Source organism: Trematosphaeria pertusa, assembly GCF_010094035.1.
Source record: "Trematosphaeria pertusa strain CBS 122368 unplaced genomic scaffold BU26scaffold_12, whole genome shotgun sequence".
Classification (NCBI taxonomy): domain Eukaryota; kingdom Fungi; phylum Ascomycota; class Dothideomycetes; order Pleosporales; family Trematosphaeriaceae; genus Trematosphaeria; species Trematosphaeria pertusa.
The window spans coordinates 655,394-679,205 of NW_022987223.1; the positions used below are offsets into that span (position 1 = coordinate 655,394).

Here is a 23,812-nt window from a genome sequence, read left to right on the forward strand (position 1 = left end):
GCCAACACCTATACGGTACCTCAACGTCTCTTAACGGCAACAAGTCGCCCCATCACAGCAATCAGGCGTCGCCCCTTCTCCACCCCACGCCTGTCCCGAAGCCAAACAGTTCGTCGGAGCAATCTGACTAGAAGCCGTAACAGTCATCGTGCAGCTTCCCGACCCAGCTTGCTGAGTGGCAGTCGGCGTGGGCGTAATCTTAGGCGTAGGCGGCGCGTCAAACGAGGGTGCAGCACTCGTGACAGCCGCAGCGGAAGTCGCACTAACTTTGGGAGTATCAGCAACAGTTCCACTGACGGGCGTAGACGAGGGTTCTGGGGTGGCAGAGGGGGTGATCGGGTTCTCGGGGACTGACCCAGAAGCGCGAATCGGCAGCGCGTTAGCCTGGCACTCCGTCTTCAACCCATTCGACAGCATCGCGTAGCTGTCTGGCTGGAGCTGGTCCTGCTCGCCCGCGGGAACGGTGCCCACGAAGGCGTTGTAGTTGTAGATTCCGCACGGGCAGGTGTCCATGACGTCGCGCAAGCTGGTCTCCTTCATGACTTCAGTGCCGTCGCGCGAGAGGCTGAAGGTCTGCGCGCCAACGCCCATCTTGACACTGAAGGCGGCAGCACCAGCAGGCGCGTCAAAAGTCTGCGTGTTGGAGCCCGAGGTGGCGGTCACTGAGCCGGCGGTTTTGAGCAGCGAGACGACGAAGACAGAGTCCTCCATGGTGTCGTAGCCGTCTGGCCGCTCGCCAATAGTATCGGTGGCGGTGCAGTCAAGCGTCTTGGGTGTAGGGCGGTACCAGTAGACTAGCTTGTCTTCATCGATAGCCGGCGTCTTTTGACCGGCTTTGTACGCAGCTATAAAGGGCTTCGCCATCTCGAGCCAGCCGTTGTGCGGCATGTCGTTTGCCCACTTGCTATTTCCATCGTCGCCATGGGGACTAGATAGTGGTCCCACGTAGTGCGACTCGCCGTAGTCGTTCCAGGTGATAATTTCGACAAAGGGCGGTTGAAGCTCCAGGATCTCATTCCATCGATTGTACCAGAGAAGGTCGCCGGGGAAGACCCAGTTCTTGGAGTAGCTGACCTCGGGGCCGTAGTGGGTGTGGAACCAAGGGGATACGGGTGCCATGTAAGCCTTGTCGCCAAGCCACTGCTTGTAGGTGTCGTCGCCTTGGGATACGGTGACATTTGTGCCGCCACTTGGAGCACGATTGGCACCGTTACTATCCCAGGCCATCCAGTTGAACGCGCCGTCGATGCCACTAGCATCTCCACCAGCCTTGAAATTTGGCACGAGGTAGAGGTCCATACCGGCCGTGGAACGCACTGTGGCAACATCCAAGCCGTCACCAACGAAGGACGACACAAACGCTTTGTTGTCAACCTTGAGTTGGCCCGGTTTGCCACCGAACTCCTTGATCATAGCGCCAACTTTTGTAGCGTCGCCAGTAGAGAACCAGTTGAAGTCGAAGGAGATGAAGACTTTCATGTCATTGTTGGCGGCGGACTCGTAGGCATAGCCGAGCTGCTCCTCGGCGTAGCTATCGGTGCCAATGTTCAGAGCAAAGGCATCGATGCCTGCTGCCTTTGCCGCCTTCATGTCACCGTCGTAGTCTGCGGCGCTTTTGCGGTTGGCGATAATGCCCATCTGCGATTGGTCAGTACGGGAGCTGCGCGACTACTCGTACGTTTTCCTTACCATGAAGTGAGCGAAAACCATTTTGCCAGAAGCATCCTGCCGCTTGACGGCAGACGTGTGGTACGGAGCGGCATTGGTAACGACCGCCAGCAGCCCGAGTGCCAGCCACGAAGAAAACGAACGCATATTCGCAAAGTAAAGAGCGACTAAAGGAAAGAGTGAAGTGAAGCCTACAACTAAGGTGCGAAAGAACTACAGTTCCGACTTAGCATACATATACCAGCCTCCAGCCCTGCAATTCCCCCTCATGGTCGGACTACAGCGACGTGATCCCAAAACTTGACCAAACCCCGTGCGTAACGAGGCGGTGCAAATGGTGGAGAAAACGATCGTAAAATAAGGACCGTAGGAAGCGGCCAACAAAGCTTGAACAGAAATCGTGGAATTTGGTTGGTCGAAACGGCCGTTTCATGCGGCTCAAGTAGCCTCGGTGGGAAACGGAGTTGTGCAGATGTTTCAGAATTAGGGCGCGGAGATTGGTGTAAGCCCTACGACTCCCTTAGGCACACCCCAGAAATCCTCCCGATGCAACAACCGAACAAGACTCAGGAAATAGCTTGACGGGAGAGTAAGAGTTCGGAAAGATGCCGAGGACTAGAAGGACGGTAGGAAGCTGACCTGATTTGGCATGAGGCCTGTCAATGCGGAGAAGGCATAGTTGAGCAGTAGGCCTTAACCAATAGCCAGAGGTAGATCAGGATCGCTAGAGGAGCCTCAGACAAGCATCGAAGATGGTCAATTGGTATCGAAGCTGCTTGCAACCAAACTCAGACCCCGGCCGCTCTCTTCCGACGTATTATCAACGGAATTTATCCCTCGCAACCTCCCTCAATGAATGTCCATTCCGACTCCTACTGGTTATCGTCCTATGGCATGCGCTCGGAGTCTACAGTTTCGCCTTCAGTCCGATTGTCTTCTCCACGGCCTCAACCCCGCTCTTCGCGACGTCCTCATCCTGCGACGGCATGCCGGTGCTGCATCCTACAGCGCCCACCACCACTCCATCTTTCATTATGGGAATGCCGCCGGCAATAGGCGTGAACCTCCCGCCATTGCTGTTCCAGATTCCGAAGGCAGGGCCGCCCGGCCATACATTCTCCTTGTAGGTGCTCGTCGGCGCTCGGTGGCCCGCGGCCGTAAAGGCTTTGTCGATGGCGATGTTGATCGAGGTGAGCTTCGCACCTTCCATGCGTACGAAAGCCAGTAGATGGCATGCTGCGTCGACGATTGCGATATTCATGGGTACGCCAATCTCTTTCGCGCGCTTTTCGGCAGCGGAGACTGCTGTGCGGGCACCCTCGAGAGTGAGGACGGGGACAGACTTTGTTGACATGGCTGACGATTAGGGAGGAAGAGAACGATGCGTTGGGATTGAACAGATTCGTGAGCGAAGGGGAATTGGGTCAATGAAGGACTCCATCATCGTCATCATTATGATGGCGGATAGTGAAGGAGCGGATCCGTCAATTGTTGACCTCGGATAGGAGGGATGACGTATTCGGCAAGTAGAGCCGGACGGCGGAAATAATTCGCCGTTTGCCGTAAGCGGCTCCGCTTCGACCGCCCCGCCGTCAGGAGACTTACAACAGGCTTCATCCTATCATGCCCAGGAGCATTCACAGTGCTCTCTCGTTGAGCCCGTCAGTACTGACGTCGTTGCCAAGGCAGATATCTTCTCGAGAACGGCACCCACCGGGCTTCAACAGGCCATCCAAAGGATTAGATATTCAAGCACGAAAGCGGAGCATTACACAAGCCATCAATTGTTCGTTATTTCCAAACTCATCATCAAACAGGCATCCAACTGGAGCAAGGAAAGGAGCGACTAAAAGCATGATTAAGCGGCGTTTCGTCCACGCGTGTACCCGTACGCATCCCAGTGCGACCCAAAGATAACAACCGTATACCTGAACGCCCTCGTATTCGATTTAGCCTCATGAGTTCCTCATCGCATCTTCGCCACACCTTAGAAGGTCCGCAGCATAGCTATCGCACCTACGTAGGCTTGCTCAGCTTGCCGTTGACACACGAGTACTCGTTCGGGTTGTAGCAAGCCTTGTCGCAGCGAAGAGTGGGCGAGCCGTTCAGGATCGGGCAGAGGAAGTTGGTGTCGTAGCAGGCGTACTTTTGATCATTAGCTCCCGTATTAACTCTAGGAAGACGGAGCAACTCACCTTGCTCGGATAATACGGCTGTCCACCGCAGTAGAGAATCGGCTCTGGTCCGGGCTTGTAGATCTGCAGCTGCTGGTTCGAGTCGCAATAATAGGTCCTGGTGCTGTAGCAGGCCGTGCCGCACTTCAGGTAGACTTCGCCGTTCGTCTTGGGGCAGAGGAAGCCATCGAAGCAAGTGTACTTGGACGGGTAGTACCGGGCATTGCCACACCAGACGAGGTCCTCGGCAGCAGCAAGGAAGGGAAGAGCGGAGAGGATAGCGAGGAGCTTCATGGTGTTTTGAAGAGGAAGTTGGAAGTCTTGAGGAGTCTGTTCTCTGATACTGATGTTGATCGAGTTTAGAGGACGATCTGAACTGACTCGGCCTCCGTCCGCGACCCTTTTATATCTCGTTCTGCAACCCTCAGCCTCTCTCCTCCAGCTTCAATATCGGACGCTCATCTTGTCCTACGCTTTCCCTTTCGCTATTCGCTCAGAACCCTCATCGGTCTCTCCACTTCTCAGGATCCGAACTCCACTCCCTCTCTCATCGTGGCATTCCAGCTCTTTCGACTCAGCCCTGCATTTCTATCTTCTATACTGCGCCACGCCTCTGTCTCATCCAACGACAGACCATTCCGGCTTACCGGATGCAGTGGTTCGATCACGGAATTCCGGGGTCAGCCATGCTCTATGTTCGGATAGGGCGGCGCGTGATCTAGGTCTTGGCATAGGCACGATGGCATTTGGAGTAAGCTTCAGCCGCATCACTCCACAAAAGTCGTTTTTCTACTGACGTTCGACGGAAGGGGCTGAGGGTAAATAGTAGTCGGCCTCGTGTTGTGGTTTCACGAAATATAGTATACAGCCTTATAAGCTCGTGATGCGTTACAGAGGCGCCACGAAGGATCCGCGAAGTTGATCTACCATCTGCGCAGAGCTACGCAGAATATGTTTCAATTCCTTCAACACTCAGCCACTTAGCAGAGGAATGCCGAAATTCTACCTTAGGTGCCAGATCTCTAAACCAAACTACGAGTGTCCTCCGATGTCGTCGCTAGGAGATGCTCTTCAGACTGTGGTGTACGTCTGTCACTATACCCCCTCTGCACATGCTCGCAAGCAAATACCGGTAGTCAATATTGCAATACGGTCTCCACTTGGACTATTGACGGCGGGAACGGTGCTTCCGATATATCTCACCACGGAAATGGTATCTACTGTTCTCGTTCACAGTCTTACGCATTATTAATTTTACTCCTGACCACCCGTCTTAGCAAGAACATGCACTGCTTCGAAGAGCTCCAGTTCCTTTTCGCAGCACGTGTAAAGTTCTGCTTGATCCACGTTCCGCTTCTTAGGCTTCCCTCCCAGAAACCGTTGAAGTCACGTGTCCATAAGACAACTACCTAACACAGATTTTTGCTTACGGCTGCTGCCCCTCTGCCCTGTTGTTCCTATCCAACCACATCGTATTCAGTAGCTACTGTAGCCTCTCTCTCTACTTCTCCTTACTCCAACCACTCGCCCACTCAAGTTTCCTCGGCCCATAGCATCAAGCATAATTAATCCGTTGTGGAACTCGCCCGTCCACCATGAAACACAACTCAGTCGGGAGGCCTACGAGGGCGGAAGGGGGCTTGTGTCCGACGCCATCTTAGTCTGACATCGCTGGCGTATCCGGGGTTGTGCTCTCATGTCTTGAGGAAAAGAGGAAAGGAGGTAAATACAACGTTATACTAAAGAGCTGCGATAGAAAAAAAACCGTACGTAACGTTCACAACCAAAAAGAAAGAGTTAGGAGAGGGCATTCGACACGCATAATCAACAATCCAGCTTATGATCTTCTCCCCGGAAAACCTAGCGCATGTATTTCGCATACTATCCATCCACCCAATCATACTAATTAATCCCCGCTCCCATCTTCACCACTAACCATAAAAACCACTCCTTCCTCCCACGCCCTCCATATTCCCCTTCCAGATCAAACCGCTCGTGGCGTCGCTACTACACCCCTGAAAGTCCGACACTTATTCGCCGCGCAGTAGAACTCCGGACAACACGTGCCAACCAGTTGACCCTGAACGAAGCAGTCCGCTTCCCAACGTAAGTCGTCAGCCGCTTACTCAAGCAGGTCCCAGCACAATGAGAGTGATAAGTTCACCTACCGTAGAGCCCAAGGCAACCCGTCTCTGTCTCCGTTGGTACAGGAGGGGTCTCCTGCGCGAAAGCCAGGAGAGGGAGGAGGAGCAGGAACGCGGCACCGATGGGAGAGAGGAAGATCTTCATCGCGGATTGGAAACGGCGGCACGTCTTGTGAGCAGAAGCTAACGAAGTGTGAAAAGAAAGGAGGAGAGGGTTGCTTTCTGGCTCGCTCGCTCGCTGGGTCTTCCCTATATAGCCTTCGCCCTTCGTTCCGCCCGTAATAGCTTCACCATCATTCTTTTCATCTGCAATCCAATCACTGCTGCATTTCCACTTAGCGGCCTTCACATGCGTGAAGCGCCGAACACGGGAGGGATATAACGAAGAAAACTCTCGTCGGACGCTAACTAGCTGGATGCATCTGGCGCCGCGAAGGAAAGAGACTTAAAACGACGACAAAGAAATATCAGGGAACGCAGAAAGCAAGCAAGCAGTCAGTGGAGAGAAAGTATATACTGCATTCTAATCATTAGATACATGATGTCATGAAGCCATTAGCGCACCCCATCTTCGTCCTCACTCATCTCAATCAACTACTGGTCTCATGCGACGTATCATTCTATGCAATGGAGAAAAGAACACTAGGCATTGCAATGCATCATGCAAGCCTCCATCATGCACACCTCCTCAGCCCTGTTCGCGTCGATAAAGTGCAAATGAAGGGGGTATAATGCCGTATGCCGCAGGAAAACAAAACTGGAAAACAAACAATCTTGATGCAATCATGGAGAAATTGGGAGCAGAGTAGAATTCGTCTACTCCGCTTCGTCCTTCTTGGTCTCGACGGTCGGCTTGTCGTCGTCGTCCGTCTTGGCCTTGGTAGGCACTGGCTTATCGTCGTCAGCCTTCGTCACGGCGACGGACTCAGAATCGTCTTTGACTTTGGGAGCCGGTTCAACATCATCCTCCTCCTTGGCGGCGGCGGTTGCCGGCTCATCTTCGTCGGCCTTTGTCACGGCGGCGGGCTCCTCATGCTCGTCCTTAGCTTTGGGAGCCGGATCGTCGTCGGTCTCTGCATGAGCGATAGGCTTCTCATCATTGTCCTTGGCCAGCTCATCTTCATCAGCCTTCGTCTCGATAACCGGCTTCTTCTCGTCGTCCTGCGCAGTGGCGGCAGGTGTCTCGTCATTACCATTGGTTTCCACAGCTGGTTTCTCATCCTCCTCCTTCGCTTCGATAGCCGGTCCATCGTTGTCGTTCTCCGTAGCGGTGGGGGGCTTCTCATCATCGTCCTTCTCAACAACGGAAGGCCCCTTGTCCTCGCCGTTGGCCTGAGTAGCCGGTCGCTCGTCATCTTCATCAGCCAGAACAGTGGGCTTCTCATCGTCTTCCTTTGCTTCAGCGGCAGGCTTCTCATCATCGCCATCGCCATCGGCCTCGGCAACAGGTAGCTCATCGTCCTTCGGCTCACTGACAGCATGCTTTACTTCCTCTGGCTTGACGGCGGGTGTCTCCTCTTGCTCCGCATGCTCCTCCACAGGAGCGGCCTTGCCATTCATGGTCGGCTCTTCAGCCTTGGCTTTGAGTGCAGCCTCAAGCTTCTCCTCGAGTCCGGATTTATCAGCCTGGAGTGCTTCAAGTTGGTTTTCCAACTCGGCCATCTTCGCAAGTGCTTCCTCCATGGCCTCCTTGGCTTTCTGGTTCTCTACACCAATCGTGGCGAGAGAGTCCTTCGACTCTTCGAGAGATTTCTGCACCGTGGCAAGACCTTCGTTGGCATCAGCATGCTCCATCTTCAGGGTCTCCAGGGCCTTTTCCAGAGCCTTGATCGAGTCATTCGCCTTCTCCTGCGTCGATTCGAAGTCCGTTTGAGCGGCCTTTAGCTTCTCTTCCGCCGCAGCCTTGGCCGTTTCCGCGGACTTGAGATCCTCTTCAATCTTCGAAGACGAGTCTTTGAACTCCTTCTCGGCCTGTTCAAGCTTCATCTCCAATTCCGTGACGGCAAGTTGTTTGGCACCCTTCTCATGTTCGATCTCTTTCTGGAGCTTCTCGATCTCAGCTGTCTTCTGCTCGAGATCTTCACTAGCCATCCTGGAGGCCTCTAGATCTTTTTCAAGCTTCGAAATCGCCTCCTTAGCATCCGTCTCCCTGGAGTCGAGCTTCTTCTGCAGCTCCTTGATCGAGCTCTCCAGCTCTGCAACCTTTGACTCGTGAGAGCTTGAAGCGTCGATGGCGGCTTTAAGTTTCTCTTCGAGTTCGGCCTTCGCGGTCTCTACGGTGTGGAGCTGGTCGATCTTGACCTCGAGTTCAGATTTCTCACCCTTAAGGGCTTCAAGCTGTGTCTGCAGCTCAGAGACCTTTGATGTGTCGGCATCAGCAGTCTTGACCTTCTCTTCGAGTTCGGATTTCTCGGCCTGGAGGGATTCGAGCTGTGTCGACAGCTCGGAGATCTTAGACTCATTCGCATCAGCAACCTTGGCTTTCTCCTCGAGTTCAGATTTCTCGGCCTGGAGTGCTTCAAGCTGTGTTGAAAGCTCGGCGATCTTTGTCTCGCGGACCTCGGCGGTCTTGGCCTTCTCCTCAAATTCGGACTTCTCAGCCTGGAGAGCTTCAAGCTGGGTTGACAACTCTGCGATCTTGGACTCGTGCGCTTCGTTAGCGCTCTTCAGCTTCTCCTCAAGTCCAGTCTTTTCGGTTTCCACAACTGTCAGCTGCTCAATCTTGGCTTCCAGTTCAGAGATCTTGGATTCGTTCGCATCCGCAGTCGTGAGCTTCTCCTCGAGTCCGGATTTTTCAGCCTGGAGTGCTTCAATTCGCTGTTCTAAGTCTGAAATCTTGGCAGCGTCCTCTTTTGCAGCGGCCAGTTCTTTCTCGAGCTGCTCTTTGAACATCTGAAGCTCCTCCTTCTCAGCCTGCGTCACGGAGAGGCTGCTCTTGGTCTCCTCGTGGGATGCCTTCTCTGTACTATGCATTAGCAGGTGGCCAATTTGACTTAGGAAACATCCCCCTGCAGGGCTTCAAGGGGTTTAACAGACTGACGTACCTGTACTGAGCGCATCCTCATGGCCGGATGCCAGCTCCTTATGGTCGGTGAGCGCCTTCTCGGCGGCCACTTTGGCTTCTTCGGCAGCAGTAAGCAGGCTCCTGGTGGAACCGTGGCCGGAGCTCTCCTCCTCCAGCTGCTTCTCGAGCTCGGAGATCTTCGTGGTCAACGTCTCAATATCAGCCTTGGCGGATTCTGATGCCTTCAACGCTTCCTCCTTGCTGGCAAGCTCCGTTTTCAGGCCCTCCAGCTCCGTCTCTTTGGTCTCCAAAGCACCCTTAGCCTCCTTGAGCGAAGCTTCCAGATCGGGCAGCTTTCCGGATTCTTCCTTGGCCGCAGCTAACTCCGCCTCCTTGGCTTCTAGAGCAGCCTTGGACTCCTTGAGTGAAGCTTCCAGGTCGGGTAGCTTCCCGGATTCTTCCTCGGCCGCAGCTAACTCCGCCTCCTTGGCCTCCAAAGCACCCTTAGACTCCTTGAGCGAAGCTTCTAGGTCGGCTAGCTTTCCGGATTCCTCCTTGGCTGCAACTAGTGCAGCCTCCTTAGCTTCCAGAGCATCCTTGGCCTCTTTGAGCGAAGCCTCGAGGTCGGGTACCTTGCCGGACTCCTCCTTGACCGCAGCAAGCTCTGTCTCCATCACTGCGAGCTTAGACTGAAGTTCTTCCGCCTCCGCTTTGGTGGTCGAGAGGGCCTTCAACTCCTCTTCCCTGGTTGCAAGTTCGCTCTTGACCGCTTCCAAATCCGTCTCCTTGGCCTCAAGATTGTCTTTCAGCTCCTTAAGCGAGGACTCCAGCTCCGTCGATGCGTCCGTCTTCTTTTTGAGGTTCTCCTCGAGTCTGGATTTGTCCGCCTGAAGGCCTTCAAGTTGCTGTTCCAGCTGGGTGACCTTCGCCGCCAAGCTCTCGGCATCGCCCTTCGACAGCTCTGCGGTCTTGAGCTGTTCCTCTAACCCGGCGATCTTGGCAGTCAAAGTTTCCAGCTCGCCTCTTGCCGCATCGTGTGCTTCCGCCTTGCTGGTAGCATCAGCTTGAGCGGTCTCCAGCTCTGCATGCTTAGAGCTAATGGCCTCGTCTTTCTCCTTGAGGGAGTTCTGTAGCTCCGTAATCCTCGTGTCCGCGTCACCCTTAGCTGAGGTAAGTGATGCCTCGAGCGATGACTTCTCCTCCTCTAAAGCGGCCCTGGCTGTCTTGAGCTCATCAAGCTCAGCCCGAAGTGTGGAGAGGGATTCTTCTGCGCCGGCCTTCTCCGACGTGAGCGTGGCGATCACCTCTTCCTTGGCATCCAGATCGGCCTTGGGTACGAGCGATGACTTTTCCTCTTCATAGTTGGCCTTGGAGGCCTTCAGCTCATCTATCTCAGCCCGCAGCGTGGAGAGGGACTCTTCGGCGGCGGTCTTCTCTAAGGTCAGTGCCGCAACTTCGTCGACCTTGACGTCGAGATCGGCCTTCGGTACGAGCGACGATCTTTCCTCTTCATAGTTGGCCTTGGAGGCTTTCAGCTCATCTACCTCAGCCTGAAGCGTGGAGACGGACTCTTCGACGGCGGTCTTCTCCGAAGTTAGTGTGGTGACTTCGTCGACCTTGGCGTCAAAGTCGGACTTGGGCACAAGTGATGCCCTCTCCTCTTCATAGCTGGCCTTGGAGGCCTTCAACTCCTCAAGCTCGGAGTTGGCTTTGTCAAGGGACTCCTGGGCGGCAGCTTTCTCCGAGGTGAGGGCAGCGATCTCATTGACCTTGGACTCCACATCTGCCTTGGGGACCAACCCGCCCTTCTCGCCCTCTAAGCTCTCGATCTTAGTCTTGAGGTCCTTCACCTCCTCTTCCAAAGCCGCGATCCTCTTCCTCAGCTCGGCCTCGCGCGCCTCGTGCTCAGCCTTGACTTGCTCCATCTTTTCGGCGAACTCTTGCTCGCACTCTTCTATGACGGTGTTTCTTTCTTTTGCTTTTGCTTCGCGAACCTGTTGTACGACGATGCTGACCATGTGCTCCTCGAGCTGCTTCTTGTCCTGTTGCAGAGAAAGCTCGCGCTCCTCGAAGCCCTTCTCGCGCTCCTTGTAGTCGCCCTCGATGCCGGCTATTGTCTCGTCCTGCTGCTTGACGGTCGCGATGGCCTCGTCGAGGTCAGCCTCAGACTTTTCAAGCTTCTTCCTGAGCTTCTCGATTTGGACCTCCGGTGGGTCGTCGGGTTTCGGGGAAGGAAGTTCTGGCGCTGTGGAAAATTTCGCGTGTTAGTGGGTGACGTACATATTAGGCAAGGGTGTAGACAGTGTGAAAAGGACAGCTTGGGTGGTGAGGCTTGACTATGGTACTTACTGGGCGGCTCCGGCTGTGCTTCCTCCGCCTCCTCTCCTCCCTCTGCCCTCTCAGCTTCAACGGCTGGCGGCTCCTCTTGAGCGGGCGTTTTAGGCGGTGTGTCCAGGCCAGCATCACGACTGACATTCTCGTGCTCATGCTCATGCTCGCCGTCCTTCTTCGGGCTCTGCGCTGTTGCCGCAGTAACCGGTGAAGTTGGTGAAGGCGGCGCAGGCTGGCTGCCGCCAAAAAAGTAGTTGTACGCACGCCGCATGCTGTTGGTGCGCTTGGGAAGCTTCGGGCGGTTTGAGCTCGTCGACTTGCGGCCTCTGCGGTCTTCCTGCTCGGGCTCAGGGCTCAGGACAGTCACTGGTGTGATTGTCTCGCTGCTCTTTGCCCGCTTGTGGCCTGGCGGTTTGGCGAGAAGCTTTCGTCCGATCTTCTGCGACCCTGCGTTGATGTCCGCGAGGATCTGCTTCTGCTCCTTCGCCGACGGTCTGCGTGGGGAATTAGTAGAAGCTCCGAGGTGTTTGTAAACACGGGGAAATGGCGGTGACGCCACCACACCACCAACAGCGAGGAAGGTGTGCGGAATAAGCTAGGGCGGGGAAGAGCACCAACAATCTTTCTGCCTAGCAGGCCACACTGGACCGCAGAGCAGGAAGCGTGCTTACCGGAGCGAAGCGTGGTGGAAAAAGTGCGTGAAGCGTGATGTGGAGAAAGAAAAAAAAGGCTGACGAGAAAATGACGGTGAAGGACTACTCACTCATAGCTCGACCGACTCCTTCCAAAGCTCGGCATGGTGGTCTGCACTGCAGCTCAGCACTGGTATCAATACTTCGCGCCCAGCGAATCAAAAAATCTTTCCAAGGTTCCTGTTTCTCGCAAGCGAGAGCGCTCCGGTGAAGAGCACAGCGCGGGTATTGGTCTTTATGTACGGGGCATAAACACGCTCGCCCGAAGTGCAGAGAAAAGTTGCGTCGCCGGCGTACCAATCACCTCCAACGACGTGGCACCTCGAGTCGCGTGTTGCGGGAAAGAGGAAGACAATGCAGTGCAGGAGCTGCGGGAGGCAATGATGAGACTGAATTTACAACGGGCGCTTGCCAGCGAATGCAATTGATTGAGGAAGCAGCGTGGGATGTGTGCAGAGTGCTGATGCAGTGCCAGCGCGCACAACATCGTGACAGATGAGCTTGAGCACGGGGTACATATGAGCAACACCGCTGAGCTGTACTCGGCTCATGGACTCATGCGAACGGATCATTGACCCCCAATTGCCCTGCAGGAGCCTCTTCTCTTCCTTGGATGTTTCGTCTCAGGCCCTCGAGGCAGCCTCTCACGGCCCCTCGCACACGTCGAACGCGAGGCGTGTCTCCAAGGGATTGCTTGCCGCAGACCGCATCTCTTCGCGCCCAACGCCGCTGGCGGCGGCAAGAGATGAAAGGCGAGTCTTAATGCCGGGATTTCGCGAAGAGGCCGGGGCCATTGATGCGTTGTCGGGTCCTGCAGCGTCCGCAGAGGGAGCTGTGCAGATTGGCGAGTGGAAGGGCGGCCAGGGTGCTTCGAAAGAGCTTGAAGAGCTGTAGCCTGTGACTACACAGGTTTTGCCGCCGCATTTGTCATCTCTCCCAACTGATTCATCGCTGCAAAGGCCGCCTCGTGCTGCCATATCACTCTTTGCTGACCGTCGACGACAATCTTTCCATCTTCATTCACGAAGATTCCGCGGGAACGTTGGCCTAGATCCTCTCGTGCGGCAAAAATCTCGTCGGACAACTGGCACTGCAGCAACGGCGGACCAGTCCAGTCCCTGCATATCCGCGCCAACGGTAAGAAAGGCCGCGGGACAGCGGGAGTGTGGTGCAACTTCGGGAGTCACAGACACCGCCATTCCTCAGCCACAAGCGCATCGCGGGCCCCACGGCATTGTATGCAGACCGCACAGCATTTCAAAATTCTCGCATTCACGAGAAGTTCGCAGTCTGCGAACTCCCGATGTATTATGCTAGCTAGTTGTAAACTACCATCGTAAAGGAAGAACTCGTTTCTTGCTTTCTACTCGCCCAGATACCCAAACACCCAGGATGAACCTGTGTACTGTGGTAAGAATCGCGGTCGATATAACAAGGCCAGCGCTAAACGTCAGCGATACGCTCAAATGCCCTATAACCCAGACGAGCAGTTTATGCAGGAACCAATCTCACAAAGAGCCCCATCTGACCATTACATGAAAACCATCTATAATCAATAGGTAGTGCGCCCATTTCGATTTCAGTTCCCATCACCCATCTAACGCCGGGGGCATGCTATTCAAGAGTCGTCAAGTCTATGACTAAGACTGGATCGCCCTGAGGGAGGAAACCGTGCGAGGTAAAACTATGGACAATAAAACGCTATTTAGACGCCAGGGGGAATATGTACGCCGTCGCGCCAAATGAGGAATGTTAATCCGCCAGGTAACGCCAGAGCCCGAGGAAGAGTTGTACAGAGAAGAGCACGTCTATCGAGATTGCGAACGCCGTCTGAGCTGCACCAAAATCATCGAATATCCCTCTAGAAGATCTGACGCAGTCCGACTTCGCCGTCTCAGCCTAGCTCTTCCTAGATTGCAAAGTGGAGAAGGTTAGCTCGGAGCCTAGGAACGATGCGAGATCAGCTGTGAGGACCAAACAAACCCCTGCGTAACCGATCGCTGATACTGCCTGAGCTACCAGAACCTGAGCCCTCTGTAGCACCTCCTTGAGTGGCGTTGGCATCGGGGTTCTGATTGGGATTTGTGGACGGCGGGATAGGGCCTGGAACGATGAAGGGATTCTCGGGTGTGCCTTCTCCAGTTACGCCAAAAGCACCGGGCATCGAAGAGGTTGGCTCGACTCCAGATGACGTCGCATTTCCGCTCGACGAGTTGTTTCCAGCGTTCGCACTGGGTTTAGTGATACCTTTTCGACAGTGTGGGCATGTATCGTGCTCACTCAACCACGCTGCAACGCACTGGTGGTGGAACCAATGCTTGCACGGCAGCTCCGTAACCTCTTCTGTGACGTGCACCTCATCCATGCATATACTACACTCTGCACGGCCTTCAGCACCAAGCATATCTTCTGTAACGGGTTTGCGGGGAAGGGCGTTGATGTCTTCCTGGGAGGCGGGCCCGGGGGCGTTGCTTGTGGCGGTCTGTTCCATGAGCTGCGAGATGATACGGTCCAGGGCTTCCTGCGAGTAGACGAAGTCGCCATGTTGGCCACCGGACATGGCCCCGAATAGAGCGAGGATGGGGTTGAGCGGCATCTCGCCTCCAAAAGTGTGGATGTGCGGATGACCGCCGTGCTGGCCGCCAGGCGGCTCGCCAAACGCTGCCATTATGCCGGCAAGGACACTATTATTATGTCAGTATATATTCCTCCAGTAAGAACATTCGTGACCTACTTGTTGAGATCGTCCACAGGCTCCAGATGCGGCTCTGGGTGATTCGCATCGCGGGGGTACAGTCGCGCGCCCGCAGTGTATGTAAATCGATGTACACCAGGCGGGCTTGCTGCCCGTGACCTCGTCTCCGGGTTGCCTTGACCGCCCCCAGCTTGAGTGCCCGGGCTCGATTGCTGACCTGGAGGCTGACCAGGAGGCCGACCACCGCCTAGACCACCGCCCAGAAGATTACCGAGGAATGACGCAAAACCGCCTACGGTATTCGGACCATTTCCATTATTGTTACCCAAAGCGGCCGGGGAGACTGTTCGATGTATCGTGGCGGAGACTTGGAACCGGCCTGGGCCTAGAGGCTGAAATCGCATTGTGCTTATATCTGCCTCCTCCGGATCGTCGCTATTTCGCCACGGGTTGTGGTCGTGTAGGTCGTGGAGAGGATGACGGTTGGATGGCGCCTCCTCGAGCGAGGGCATGGAGTCGGTATCGTCGTCGTCGTCGTCGTCGTCGTGATCATGGTCCAACATGGCATTGTCTCGCGGGTCATTCCCCTCTTCTATCTAGAGGGTCAAAGTTAGTATATCATGAGAGATCTTAGGTGTCCCGCAGCCCTGTAGGGGAAGACCTAAACTTACGATTTCTGTGAACTCGGAGTGGCACTCTGGGCAGAAGATGCCGTGCTCGTCGCGATACCACTCGTCGTGGCACTCATGGCAGAACATCATGTCGCGATGACCCGAAGGCCGCGTACTTGACGGCTGCGTCGGGGTTGTCGACTGATCCATGGTGGGGTGTGTGTGTACTGTAGAGGGAGGGTCGAGAGAACGAGAGTTGTTAGGTAGTCCTAGATACTGTGAGCAAGGCGCAACCTCTGGGGAAATAGTGGTGCTCACGAGGTGGTGTTAGAGCTGCCTCCAAGCTCGGCGCGATGTAGGTCAGGGTTGAGATCTTGTCATGCGCCGCGTTGCGGTGACCGGTAGACGCGCTGTGGCTGATGCAGCTGCAGCGCTGGTGAAGCGACTAAGAGGGATGATAAAGGGCCGTGTAGGAATCGGTGTGAGAGGAGAAGTAGTCGCAGAGTGGGCGGCGAACTTTTGTTTCTTGGTGGGAGCCTCGCCAGGGCCAGTGACGTTTGGTGCTGGAGCGATCGATGTCGTCGGGAACAGGGATGCGCTGACGATTCCGAATAGACGATAGACGATCGGTCGTCTTTAGGAACGCAGCCAGCTGCACGGTGAATAAAGAAAAGAAATGTAGAAGGGTTAGGGTTCGCTTTGTGTGCGCTTTATTAGAAGTAGAGCGCGATTGTTTCTAACTCCACGTTTGCTTGACCACATGTACGCTTTCTGCTGCGCCTTCGTCCAAGCTTCCATAGGCTTCCGTAGCCATCCATTACTCACCGAGAAACTCACGCGTTGTGCAGGCGTCAGATCTCATCTGAAGTAACGTGACACCGTAAACCGCATAGATTCAGCATTCGGGTCAAGCTCGAAAGTCCCTATTCAAACTTCGGAGAGGCCCTGGATATTATACAATCTAGAGCAAAGCTAGAGTAACCCAACGCCTTCATATGTTCGCAGCCATTATCGCCTGTCCTGGCCTAGATAGACCGCCTGTGTCCCCCTCTCTTCAAGTTTCTCATCTCCTCCGCGACCCCTTCAGCAAGAAGCTTCCCACAATCCCCGCAGCTACCGCAATCCCGCCCACAATCGCCACGCCCACAAGGCCCTCCTTCGCAACTTTCTCGTCAATAAGCTCTTTCAAGCTGCCCGCCTGCAGATTCGCCGGCTCTAGCTCCAACAGCAGCTCATTATACCGCCTCGCCTCCGCGTAGTTGCCGAGCTTGTAATTGCCGAGAGCGAGGTAGTAGAGGCATTCGCGACGGCGCTCGCGCGAGTTGCGGAAAATTTCGGAGAGAAGTCGTACACCTTCTTGTTGCTCGTGGCGGGAGCTTGATTTTATGAGGCCCTAGAGAAAAAGTCAGAATCGCCCTTTCAGGCCTATTGATGCTCACATACCCAGGCATAGTTGAACTTTGTTTGCAAGCCGACGTATTCGCCCTCTTTCTCATACTGCGCACGCAGGACCTGCAGCTCTTCTGGCTTGAGCGGAGACTCTACATCCGCAGCATCTGTTGCAAATCAGCCGTGATCCACATACTCCCTCTCAAAAGCTCTACTCACATGGTAATGATGGCGACATTGTGGCGTGCTCTTCCGTGTGCGCGGTTTGACAATGAAATAATATGGCGGCGAGGAGAAGGAAGGTAGATGTAGGACGTCCAGGCGGCAAAAGCTCGCTGACCTGTGAGAAAGCGCAAGTGACTTTTGCTCGTGAAGTGACGTACGCTCGTGGCTCCGCGCCGGTGTGGCGGAAGCTGCAGCCCAGCGTTGCCGTGCAGGCGCACGGACCACTACAAACAACGAACATCAACACCACGCTTCTATCGCGACCTGCACATCACTATTCCTTCGAACACACTTCGCTACACACACGCTTGCGCGCGCTCTCATATACCACCAAATCTCCTGCAATACTCTCGCAAACCTTACACGACACTAATCCCACCATCAACATGCTTCTCGACGAAGATCCCGCAACCCTGATCGCCCAATGCACTTCGCACTTCAAACTCGACTCGGACCGCGCCTCCCTGCTGCGCATCGGCGATTCGCTCTCCACCCTCAGCACCTTCCGCCAGCAGCACCTCTCTGGCCTGCAATCCACCCTTCAAAAGCTCAACCGCACGCACCAAACCCTCTCCTCGAACCACAATCACACGCTCTCCCAGCACAACCCCACGACGCACGCCGCGGAGATACTGAGATTGGACACGGAGAAGTTCAAGATCGCGAAGCAGGCGAGTGATTTGGAGATGGAGGGCGAGAGGCTGGAGGGAGAGTTGGGACGATTGGGCGGTGTTTTGAGTGAGTTGGAGGCTGAGGGCGTCGAGGGCGGGGAGAGGGAGAGAGGGCCAGAGGAGGATGCTACCGTGTATGTATTTTGCTACCGTTACTGGAAAATGGGAAGGAAAAAGGCTAATAGATCGAACAGGCTCAAGCTCAAGGTATACCGCACACTTGGCATCGACGTCGAAGCCGATCCGACAACCGGCCAGTACAACAAAGCGGTGGTTCGAAACGCAGCAAAGGGCGACGTGCACGTTGTAAACATCGACCCCAAGTTCTCGCGGCAATTCTACACAAACTATTTCTGGAGGACCATGTAAGCGCCGCAGTCGGGATGGCGGGATGAAGGTGAATCGATGGTGGCGCTTCGGCGGTGGCATTTTGAGAGTGACGACAAGATGGAAACGCGTATGTACGACAGCTGGGCGTCAGAGTTGAGCGACGATACCTCTTTTCATGTTTCGGCGTTTGGATAATGCTTTGAGGATGCCAACGTTATATATGGTGTTCAAAAGGACCTGAGAGAGTCCCAAGCGGAAGATGTCATAGAGCCTGAAAGCCTTCGACCACTCTGCAACATGGACTTCATTCCGCATTCATAATACATTACGAATGAGCTACTTGAGCTACTATCATTCATCCATGCTACTCGCAATCGATGCTCATGTACCAACACCAAGCCGGTACACGTGTCTAAAGTCAAAGCAACTCACCACGAATCACAACTTAAGGCTTCCAGCCCATTATACAGTCAACACCATCGCCCGATGCGGATGAATCCGCCGTGTCGTCCCATATCAACATCATCATCCAAATTGGCATGGCGACCTATGCCAGACTCGCTGCCCTTGCCCGGAATCCAGCCGTCTACGGACAGACGCTACTAGCGCTTCGCGCCCTTCTTCTTGGCTGCAACAACTTTGAAGTTACCGTTGTCAAGTGCGCTTTGCTGCTGCTGCTGTTGTTGTGTATTCTGACCGCCCTTCTTAGCGACCTCGCTCCAACCACCTCCAGACTTGTTCTCGGCTGCAGGGCTCGAAGTGTTGCGCTCGTCGACAATGCCTTTATCGGCCAGCTTGCGGCGCCTCAGGAATTCTTCGGCAAAGTGGCGGCTGTCGATATTATGCGTAGCAGAGTGAACGGATTCGGTGATGAGCTCGAGCTCGGATGGGAAGGTGAGTAGAGAAGAAACGAACTCCTCAGCTGTTACAGGTTAGCCATGATACCAAATAAGTATCAGAATAGAGAGTCCATACCGTTAATATTCTTATTCAAGTCGCCGCGCAGCTCGCCAACAGCCCACTTTCGGAACTCCTCTTCCGCATTGGCCTTTCCTGCGACTTGGCTGCCTATAGTGGTACTACGAGTCACCGTAGGCTTCTTGACAATAGCAGGGACCACACCGGTGCTGGTCGAGCGAATAGCAGGAGGAGTGGCAGCAGCGGGCGTCTTGGTCTTACCGCCCGCACCCACAGTAGTCCAGGCACCGCTACCAGGGGCGGGTTGGGGTGAAGCATGCTTTCCAGCAAGATCAGCATACCTCTTACCAGAAGGAAGCGCTTGAGTAGCGGCCCCAAAGGCATTAGTTGTAGCTTGGGCTGCAGCTCGCTGCTTTCGAGCCTCTTCCTCCTTCTGGATTTGCTGGAGTGTCTTCTTTGTGCTGGCTACTTGAGCGGGAGTCTTGCCGGCAAGAGGCTTGGCCCAGGCGGACGCGCCGGTTGTCCCTCCAGGAGTGATAGGGGAAGCACCGCTAGCCCAGGTCGAGCTACTAGGAAGACCGGGCTGGGGTGCTGACGCTTGTGCTTGAGCCAACAGCTCCTTCTCAAGGGCTTCGCGGCGAGCAGCTGCGGCAATGGCTTCACGTTCGGCGGCTTTGCGAGCCTCGGCCTCCTGGATTTCCTTGAGTGAAGGTCCCCTAGGAGCTTCGGTGGGCTCCTTTGCCCACGGAGCAATTGACGCACTAGGAGTATCCGCGGAAGGCGTCTCGGATCGAGATCGTGATTCAGTCGCAAGGGAATCGGCAACAATAGGCTTCCTCTGGGCCGCAGGCGCGGGAAGAGGCGACTGAGAGGGTGGAGGAGGGAATGGGTGAATAGCAGGCTCGATCTTATTCCAAGCCGATTGCGGTTGAGGAGTCTGTTTCGCAGACGCTGCCTTCTGGACCTGCTCAGTCAACGACAGAGGCTCTGCCCCAGTACGTCGTGTTTCTTCTTCTGCCGCCTGGAGTTGAGGCTCAGGCACCTCAGACGAGAGCGGGTCCGATTCAGGTTTCGCAGGTTCCGTAGCAGCGGTAGGAGGCTTCCCAATCACACCTTCAGGGGGGGGCACGGTCGCTGATGGCTGATCCAGATCGGTCTGGAGCCTGAGATCTTGAAACTGCTGTAGGCGTTCGGCAGACGCTTGCGTAGCTTGCTGGTCGTTCTGGCCAAACCGCTGAAGAGCGTCATAATCAGCTTGCTCACGCGCAAGACGCGCACGGTCGTTAAGCATAGCGACGACTTGCTGGGCATGCGCATTAGAATCGGGGTTCTGTTGCCCAAAAGAAGGTGGCGCGGTACCGAAAGGTTGCTGACCGGTGCGGTCGAGGTTGAGGCGGTTCAGCATCGCCGGGACATCTTCCTCGCGAATATTGCCAAGTATTTCCATTCCTGGACCAATAGGTCCCAGTCCGGGGACAGGCGCGGGCCTAAACGCATTGTCGAGAAGACCAGGGACAGCAGGCCCTCCGGGAAGAGGACCCTGAGTCGGAGAAGGTTGGTAGCCACTAGGCGATGTGATGCTTCCATAGCTGGGTTGACTGTGAAGACTATGGGCGCTGGAGTGGTGCTGAAGCTGATGAGGAAGCATGCCATGCGGACCAATGCCCATCTGAGTCTGTTTTGCGATTGCCTGCTGCTGAGCAAGATGCTCCTTCTGGCGAGCCATCAAATACTGCTCTTCCTGCTTTCTACGCTCCAGAGCGTTCTGCTGCTCTGCCGTCAATGTGGTGCCGAAGCTCGGGAAGGCATTCGCGAACGGAGGTTGTGTGCCGCCGCTGCTAGGTCCAGCAGCAGCACCGCCCGCCCATGCATTTCCAGGTTGTGTTGTCGGTGGGCCGTGAGGTATTCCGATTTGAGGGACGAGGAACGGCTCGCGCGAGTTCCCTATACGCCGGATGAGCTGAAGCAGAGGCTCATAGTCCGTATCCTCTTGCTTTTTGACAAGAAGCTCGGGGGAGAAGAAGCCGGCCTTGTACCAATCATGCATTTCCAGGCCAGAGAACGGACCCTGAGTATTGCCAGAGGGGTCACGGTAAATCCACCGCATTCGATCAGGCATCACCATGGTGCGCTGCTGTGGCGGCGGAGGTTGACTTGAAGCGGGGCTGCTAACACTGGGCGTCTGAGCGGACGGCTGAGCAGTTCTTGTCTGGTTGAGAGCGGCCATGGACAGGGAGGAGGTGGCCAAATTTGACGGTTGACCAGGTGCTGAGGATTGACCAAATAGGGAGCCTACTGGCTCTTCAGCGTGGCCGCCCGAGAAATCCTCAAAAAGAACACGGCCTGTGCGGAAAGGACTGTCCGTGTCACGGGGCGGCACGGCACCCCCAGGAGCTTGACTGCCAAAAGCGCCCCGTCCGAATGTCCCGGTCATGCTCTGTTGGCGATCTCCATGGCTGGAGGTTTCATCAACTGAAGGCCGATGCTGATCGCCTGATCGCATCTGCTCCTGCATAGCAGTCGGGAAAAGAGACCCCAGCCTGCTCGTCCGACCGATGGTGCCGCCATGCCCAGAACCAAAGAGCGAGCTACTCCCAAGCCCTGCCAGGCTGGGAGATTGCGCCTCGCCCATAGTGGCAAACATGGAGTCCAGCCCTCCACCCAGCCCCCGATCCCTAACTGGAGTGCCTATGGATGGTTGTCCCGAAGGCCAAGCAGCGGAACCACCTAGGCCAGGCAGACCACCAAGCCCAGGGAGTGTAGGAAATCCACGTGAAGGTCCAACGCTAGACGTCTGGCTGCGATCGCTTGCCGCATTCTCGAAAGGTGCAGAGACTCGCCCCAGTCCACCAAGTCCCCCAAAGGGATGGTTATGGAGACCAGCGCCCATCGAAGGATCCACCTGGAAGCTACCCATTCCAGGGAAATGAGCGTTCTGGATGTCAGAGCCGTCGGTGTCTACGTCATCATGCTCGGTTCTATCATGATCCGGACTTTGGTATGGATTTGTATCAGTTGGGCTCATCGGTTCGTGGGCCTCCACGCCGCGCTGCGGAGTCTGATGCGCAAAATTGTCCCTGACATGAAAAATATCGCGTAGGCCCGTGTTGTCCGCCGTCATGCCAAAAGCGGAAAAGGCGGTATCGTCACGTAGGTCTTGCCGATGGGGGGTCGCGAAAGAACCAAGGCCTTGCTGACGAGGCGGACTGATGTCCTGACCACCATGAAGGGCCGCGCTTCCCGTCCTCAGATCGTCGTCTGGGAAAGGATCCGTATCGTTGCTCATTGGCCGGTTAGAACGCGCTTCTGCCCAGGAACCCATCGGTCTCGAAGTCTCTGCCTCTGTCTCGCTGAGTTTGCCCAGGTTGCCCAGAGATGCCTTCTCTTTCGGGCCCCTATCCATGTCCTCAGAGCTTCCTTTACTCATCAATCCCTTAAACCTGCTCTCGCCGCGGACGCTCCCAAATCCCGGCTTTTTCTCGGTTTGCGGGTTTACGAAGCTCCCGAAGGCGCCCATAGGGGAGAACCCTCCTGGCTGAGCTGAGGACCACGGGGCGGCAGCGCTGCTGGCGGCGAATGGCGCAGTTGTGGTGCGCTTCAAGCTTCCATAGAGGCCGGCATTTTCAGCTCCGCCCTTGTCCTTGTCGCGCTCCTCAGTGGTGCCGCCCGGAGTCTGCTCCTTGAAATCTGTCCGTCGTCGTACCAACGCTGGCGGTGGGGTCACAGTATTTGATTCTTCGCGAGAGAACCTTGATGTGGAGGGCGACTGTAACGGGTTCGGAGGGAAGGGGAATGCTTCCCCGGTGTCTCGACGACGAGGGCCCGGCCTAGTACTTGTGGGCGACGACAGCCCATAGGCGGCACCGCCACCCTGCGAGATGGAAGTCTTGCGCAGAGACAAGCCCTCTTTAGGAGTGCCGTCCTTGTTCGTGTTCTGCGTTGGCGGTTTCAGAGGCGAGTTGACGGATGAGGTGAAGACCTAAGCGAGAAAACGATGGTCAGACCAGGCGCGAAGCAAATGGGACAATTGACATTTACATACCTCCCTCTCGTCTTCGGTCATGCCTGATAAGCTGAGGGGCACGATGCTGCCCTCTTTGTCCCAGCACAGGACGACCCCGCTCTGGCTGTCTCTACCATGGTCGTCCTTGCGACCCCAGCTGGCGCCCGAGGTACCGTTCGAGATATTGGGTTCCCACGGGCCAACGTAGAGGTCCGACAGACCATCTCTGACCTCGTCCGACTCCCGCTGCGCTCGGAAGAGCTGCAGCAGCTGGTCTCTTGAGTAGCGGCCTTCGCCAGAGCTGCCATTGCGACTAGACTGGGCGTGGGGTGGCACATAGACGCCCAGATTCGACGACGAGGTGTTCGGCGCGCCGCTGGCATCTCGGATGGCCGACTGCGCTGTCGAGCCAGAGGGGGTGGGTGCGTGTGAGGGCCGGCGAAATGTTTGCGTGGCACCATTCGCGCGTCGAGACCTATTGACGGCGTAAGAATAGTCCCAGTTGCGGATCGGCACAGCCATGGATGCAACGAGTGTGATATAACTGGCGGGAAGAAATGCTGTCTAATTTGGCGCGGGAGGGGAATGCTCGATAGCTCTGCGGAGGTGTATGCATGCGAGGTACAAGGCGAAGGGAGCAGCTGCACTTACCAGTCTCCGCCCGAATCTGCCCGCGATGAGCTGGCGTTGTTCCCTGCCGCGGCCGAAGCAAAAGAGGTAGGGGCCATGGTGGTCGAGAGAAAGGGCCTTTCGAGCAGAGTGTGCTGTCAAGGGTTGAGGTTGAATGCGGGTGCGGGTGCGGCGAGCGGCTGGAGCAGGTGCGACCGAGGAGAGCCTGATGCAAGCTTGCAGCTGGGTGCGAATGAGTGGACGTGAGTATTATCGGGGCACGAGGGGGCGTCGTACAGTCGAATGGGGGCAGCAGCGTCGAGATGGCGACGAGAAGGAGAGCTTGGA

General features: G+C 55.6%; 9 protein-coding genes across 9 annotated transcripts; 3 read left to right on the forward strand and 6 right to left on the reverse strand.

The window, feature by feature from the left end:
- Positions 1-30: 30 nt before the first annotated feature.
- On the reverse strand, positions 31-1,710 carry BU26DRAFT_568090 (glycoside hydrolase family 71 protein; the record flags this gene model as incomplete). Its single annotated transcript, XM_033833739.1, has 2 exons — positions 31-1,638; positions 1,690-1,710. 2 exons carry the CDS (start codon positions 1,708-1,710, stop codon positions 31-33), a joined length of 1,629 nt encoding a protein of 542 aa, XP_033680514.1.
- A 485-nt stretch (positions 1,711-2,195) lies between these two features.
- On the reverse strand, positions 2,196-3,156 carry BU26DRAFT_70220 (DUF336-domain-containing protein). The gene has a single exon (XM_033836237.1). The coding sequence runs from the start codon at positions 3,020-3,022 to the stop codon at positions 2,576-2,578; it is 447 nt and encodes a 148-aa protein (XP_033680515.1). The 5' UTR covers positions 3,023-3,156; the 3' UTR covers positions 2,196-2,575.
- A 478-nt stretch (positions 3,157-3,634) lies between these two features.
- Positions 3,635-4,513, reverse strand: BU26DRAFT_70249 (carbohydrate-binding module family 52 protein). The gene is made up of 3 exons (XM_033836238.1): positions 4,315-4,513; positions 3,864-4,257; positions 3,635-3,813 (listed from the first exon to the last, which is right to left on the reverse strand). The coding sequence occupies exons 2-3, from the start codon at positions 4,134-4,136 to the stop codon at positions 3,685-3,687; spliced, it is 402 nt and encodes a 133-aa protein (XP_033680516.1). The 5' UTR covers positions 4,137-4,257; positions 4,315-4,513; the 3' UTR covers positions 3,635-3,684.
- On the forward strand, positions 3,912-4,735 carry BU26DRAFT_70218 (uncharacterized protein). Its single transcript, XM_033836236.1, has one exon. The coding sequence runs from the start codon at positions 4,189-4,191 to the stop codon at positions 4,636-4,638; it is 450 nt and encodes a 149-aa protein (XP_033680517.1). The 5' UTR covers positions 3,912-4,188; the 3' UTR covers positions 4,639-4,735.
- A 1,844-nt stretch (positions 4,736-6,579) lies between these two features.
- BU26DRAFT_70296 (uncharacterized protein) lies at positions 6,580-7,827 on the forward strand. Its single transcript, XM_033836239.1, has one exon. It carries the CDS (start codon positions 6,725-6,727, stop codon positions 7,436-7,438), a length of 714 nt encoding a protein of 237 aa, XP_033680518.1. The 5' UTR covers positions 6,580-6,724; the 3' UTR covers positions 7,439-7,827.
- A 6,146-nt stretch (positions 7,828-13,973) lies between these two features.
- On the reverse strand, positions 13,974-15,529 carry BU26DRAFT_508158 (uncharacterized protein; the record flags this gene model as incomplete). Its single annotated transcript, XM_033827057.1, has 3 exons — positions 13,974-14,697; positions 14,748-15,304; positions 15,380-15,529. The coding sequence occupies 3 exons, from the start codon at positions 15,527-15,529 to the stop codon at positions 13,974-13,976; spliced, it is 1,431 nt and encodes a 476-aa protein (XP_033680519.1).
- A 540-nt stretch (positions 15,530-16,069) lies between these two features.
- Positions 16,070-17,011, reverse strand: BU26DRAFT_462372 (mitochondria fission 1 protein). Its single transcript, XM_033825089.1, has 3 exons — positions 16,928-17,011; positions 16,763-16,875; positions 16,070-16,712 (listed from the first exon to the last, which is right to left on the reverse strand). The coding sequence occupies exons 1-3, from the start codon at positions 16,944-16,946 to the stop codon at positions 16,383-16,385; spliced, it is 462 nt and encodes a 153-aa protein (XP_033680520.1). The 5' UTR covers positions 16,947-17,011; the 3' UTR covers positions 16,070-16,382.
- A 207-nt stretch (positions 17,012-17,218) lies between these two features.
- BU26DRAFT_521945 (kinetochore protein-like protein spc24) lies at positions 17,219-18,288 on the forward strand. Its single transcript, XM_033829665.1, has 2 exons — positions 17,219-17,738; positions 17,799-18,288. Exons 1-2 carry the CDS (start codon positions 17,320-17,322, stop codon positions 17,971-17,973), a joined length of 594 nt encoding a protein of 197 aa, XP_033680521.1. The 5' UTR covers positions 17,219-17,319; the 3' UTR covers positions 17,974-18,288.
- On the reverse strand, positions 18,209-23,593 carry BU26DRAFT_521946 (uncharacterized protein). Its single transcript, XM_033829666.1, has 3 exons — positions 22,895-23,593; positions 18,910-22,831; positions 18,209-18,856 (listed from the first exon to the last, which is right to left on the reverse strand). The coding sequence occupies exons 1-3, from the start codon at positions 23,375-23,377 to the stop codon at positions 18,537-18,539; spliced, it is 4,725 nt and encodes a 1,574-aa protein (XP_033680522.1). The 5' UTR covers positions 23,378-23,593; the 3' UTR covers positions 18,209-18,536.
- Positions 23,594-23,812: the final 219 nt, after the last annotated feature.

Excerpts from the sequence above, each read along its gene's own strand:
- BU26DRAFT_462372 (XM_033825089.1), bottom strand. Across the intron at positions 16,713-16,762 it reads CAAAGTTCAACTATGCCTGG|GGCCTCATAAAATCAAGCTC; the intron begins GTATGTGAGCAT and ends CTTTTTCTCTAG.
- BU26DRAFT_70249 (XM_033836238.1), bottom strand. The coding sequence starts at position 4,136 with ATGAAGCTCCTCGCTATCCTCTCCGCTCTTCCCTTCCTTGCTGCTGCC. Across the intron at positions 3,814-3,863 it reads AGCCGTATTATCCGAGCAAG|TACGCCTGCTACGACACCAA; the intron begins GTGAGTTGCTCC and ends AATGATCAAAAG.
- BU26DRAFT_70220 (XM_033836237.1), bottom strand. The coding sequence starts at position 3,022 with ATGTCAACAAAGTCTGTCCCCGTCCTCACTCTCGAGGGTGCCCGCACA.
- BU26DRAFT_70218 (XM_033836236.1), top strand. The coding sequence starts at position 4,189 with ATGTTGATCGAGTTTAGAGGACGATCTGAACTGACTCGGCCTCCGTCC.
- BU26DRAFT_70296 (XM_033836239.1), top strand. The coding sequence starts at position 6,725 with ATGCCGCAGGAAAACAAAACTGGAAAACAAACAATCTTGATGCAATCA.
- BU26DRAFT_521946 (XM_033829666.1), bottom strand. The coding sequence starts at position 23,377 with ATGGCTGTGCCGATCCGCAACTGGGACTATTCTTACGCCGTCAATAGG. Across the intron at positions 22,832-22,894 it reads TGACCGAAGACGAGAGGGAG|GTCTTCACCTCATCCGTCAA; the intron begins GTATGTAAATGT and ends TTTCTCGCTTAG. Across the intron at positions 18,857-18,909 it reads CTTGAATAAGAATATTAACG|CTGAGGAGTTCGTTTCTTCT; the intron begins GTATGGACTCTC and ends AACCTGTAACAG.
- BU26DRAFT_521945 (XM_033829665.1), top strand. The coding sequence starts at position 17,320 with ATGCTTCTCGACGAAGATCCCGCAACCCTGATCGCCCAATGCACTTCG. Across the intron at positions 17,739-17,798 it reads CCAGAGGAGGATGCTACCGT|GCTCAAGCTCAAGGTATACC; the intron begins GTATGTATTTTG and ends TAGATCGAACAG.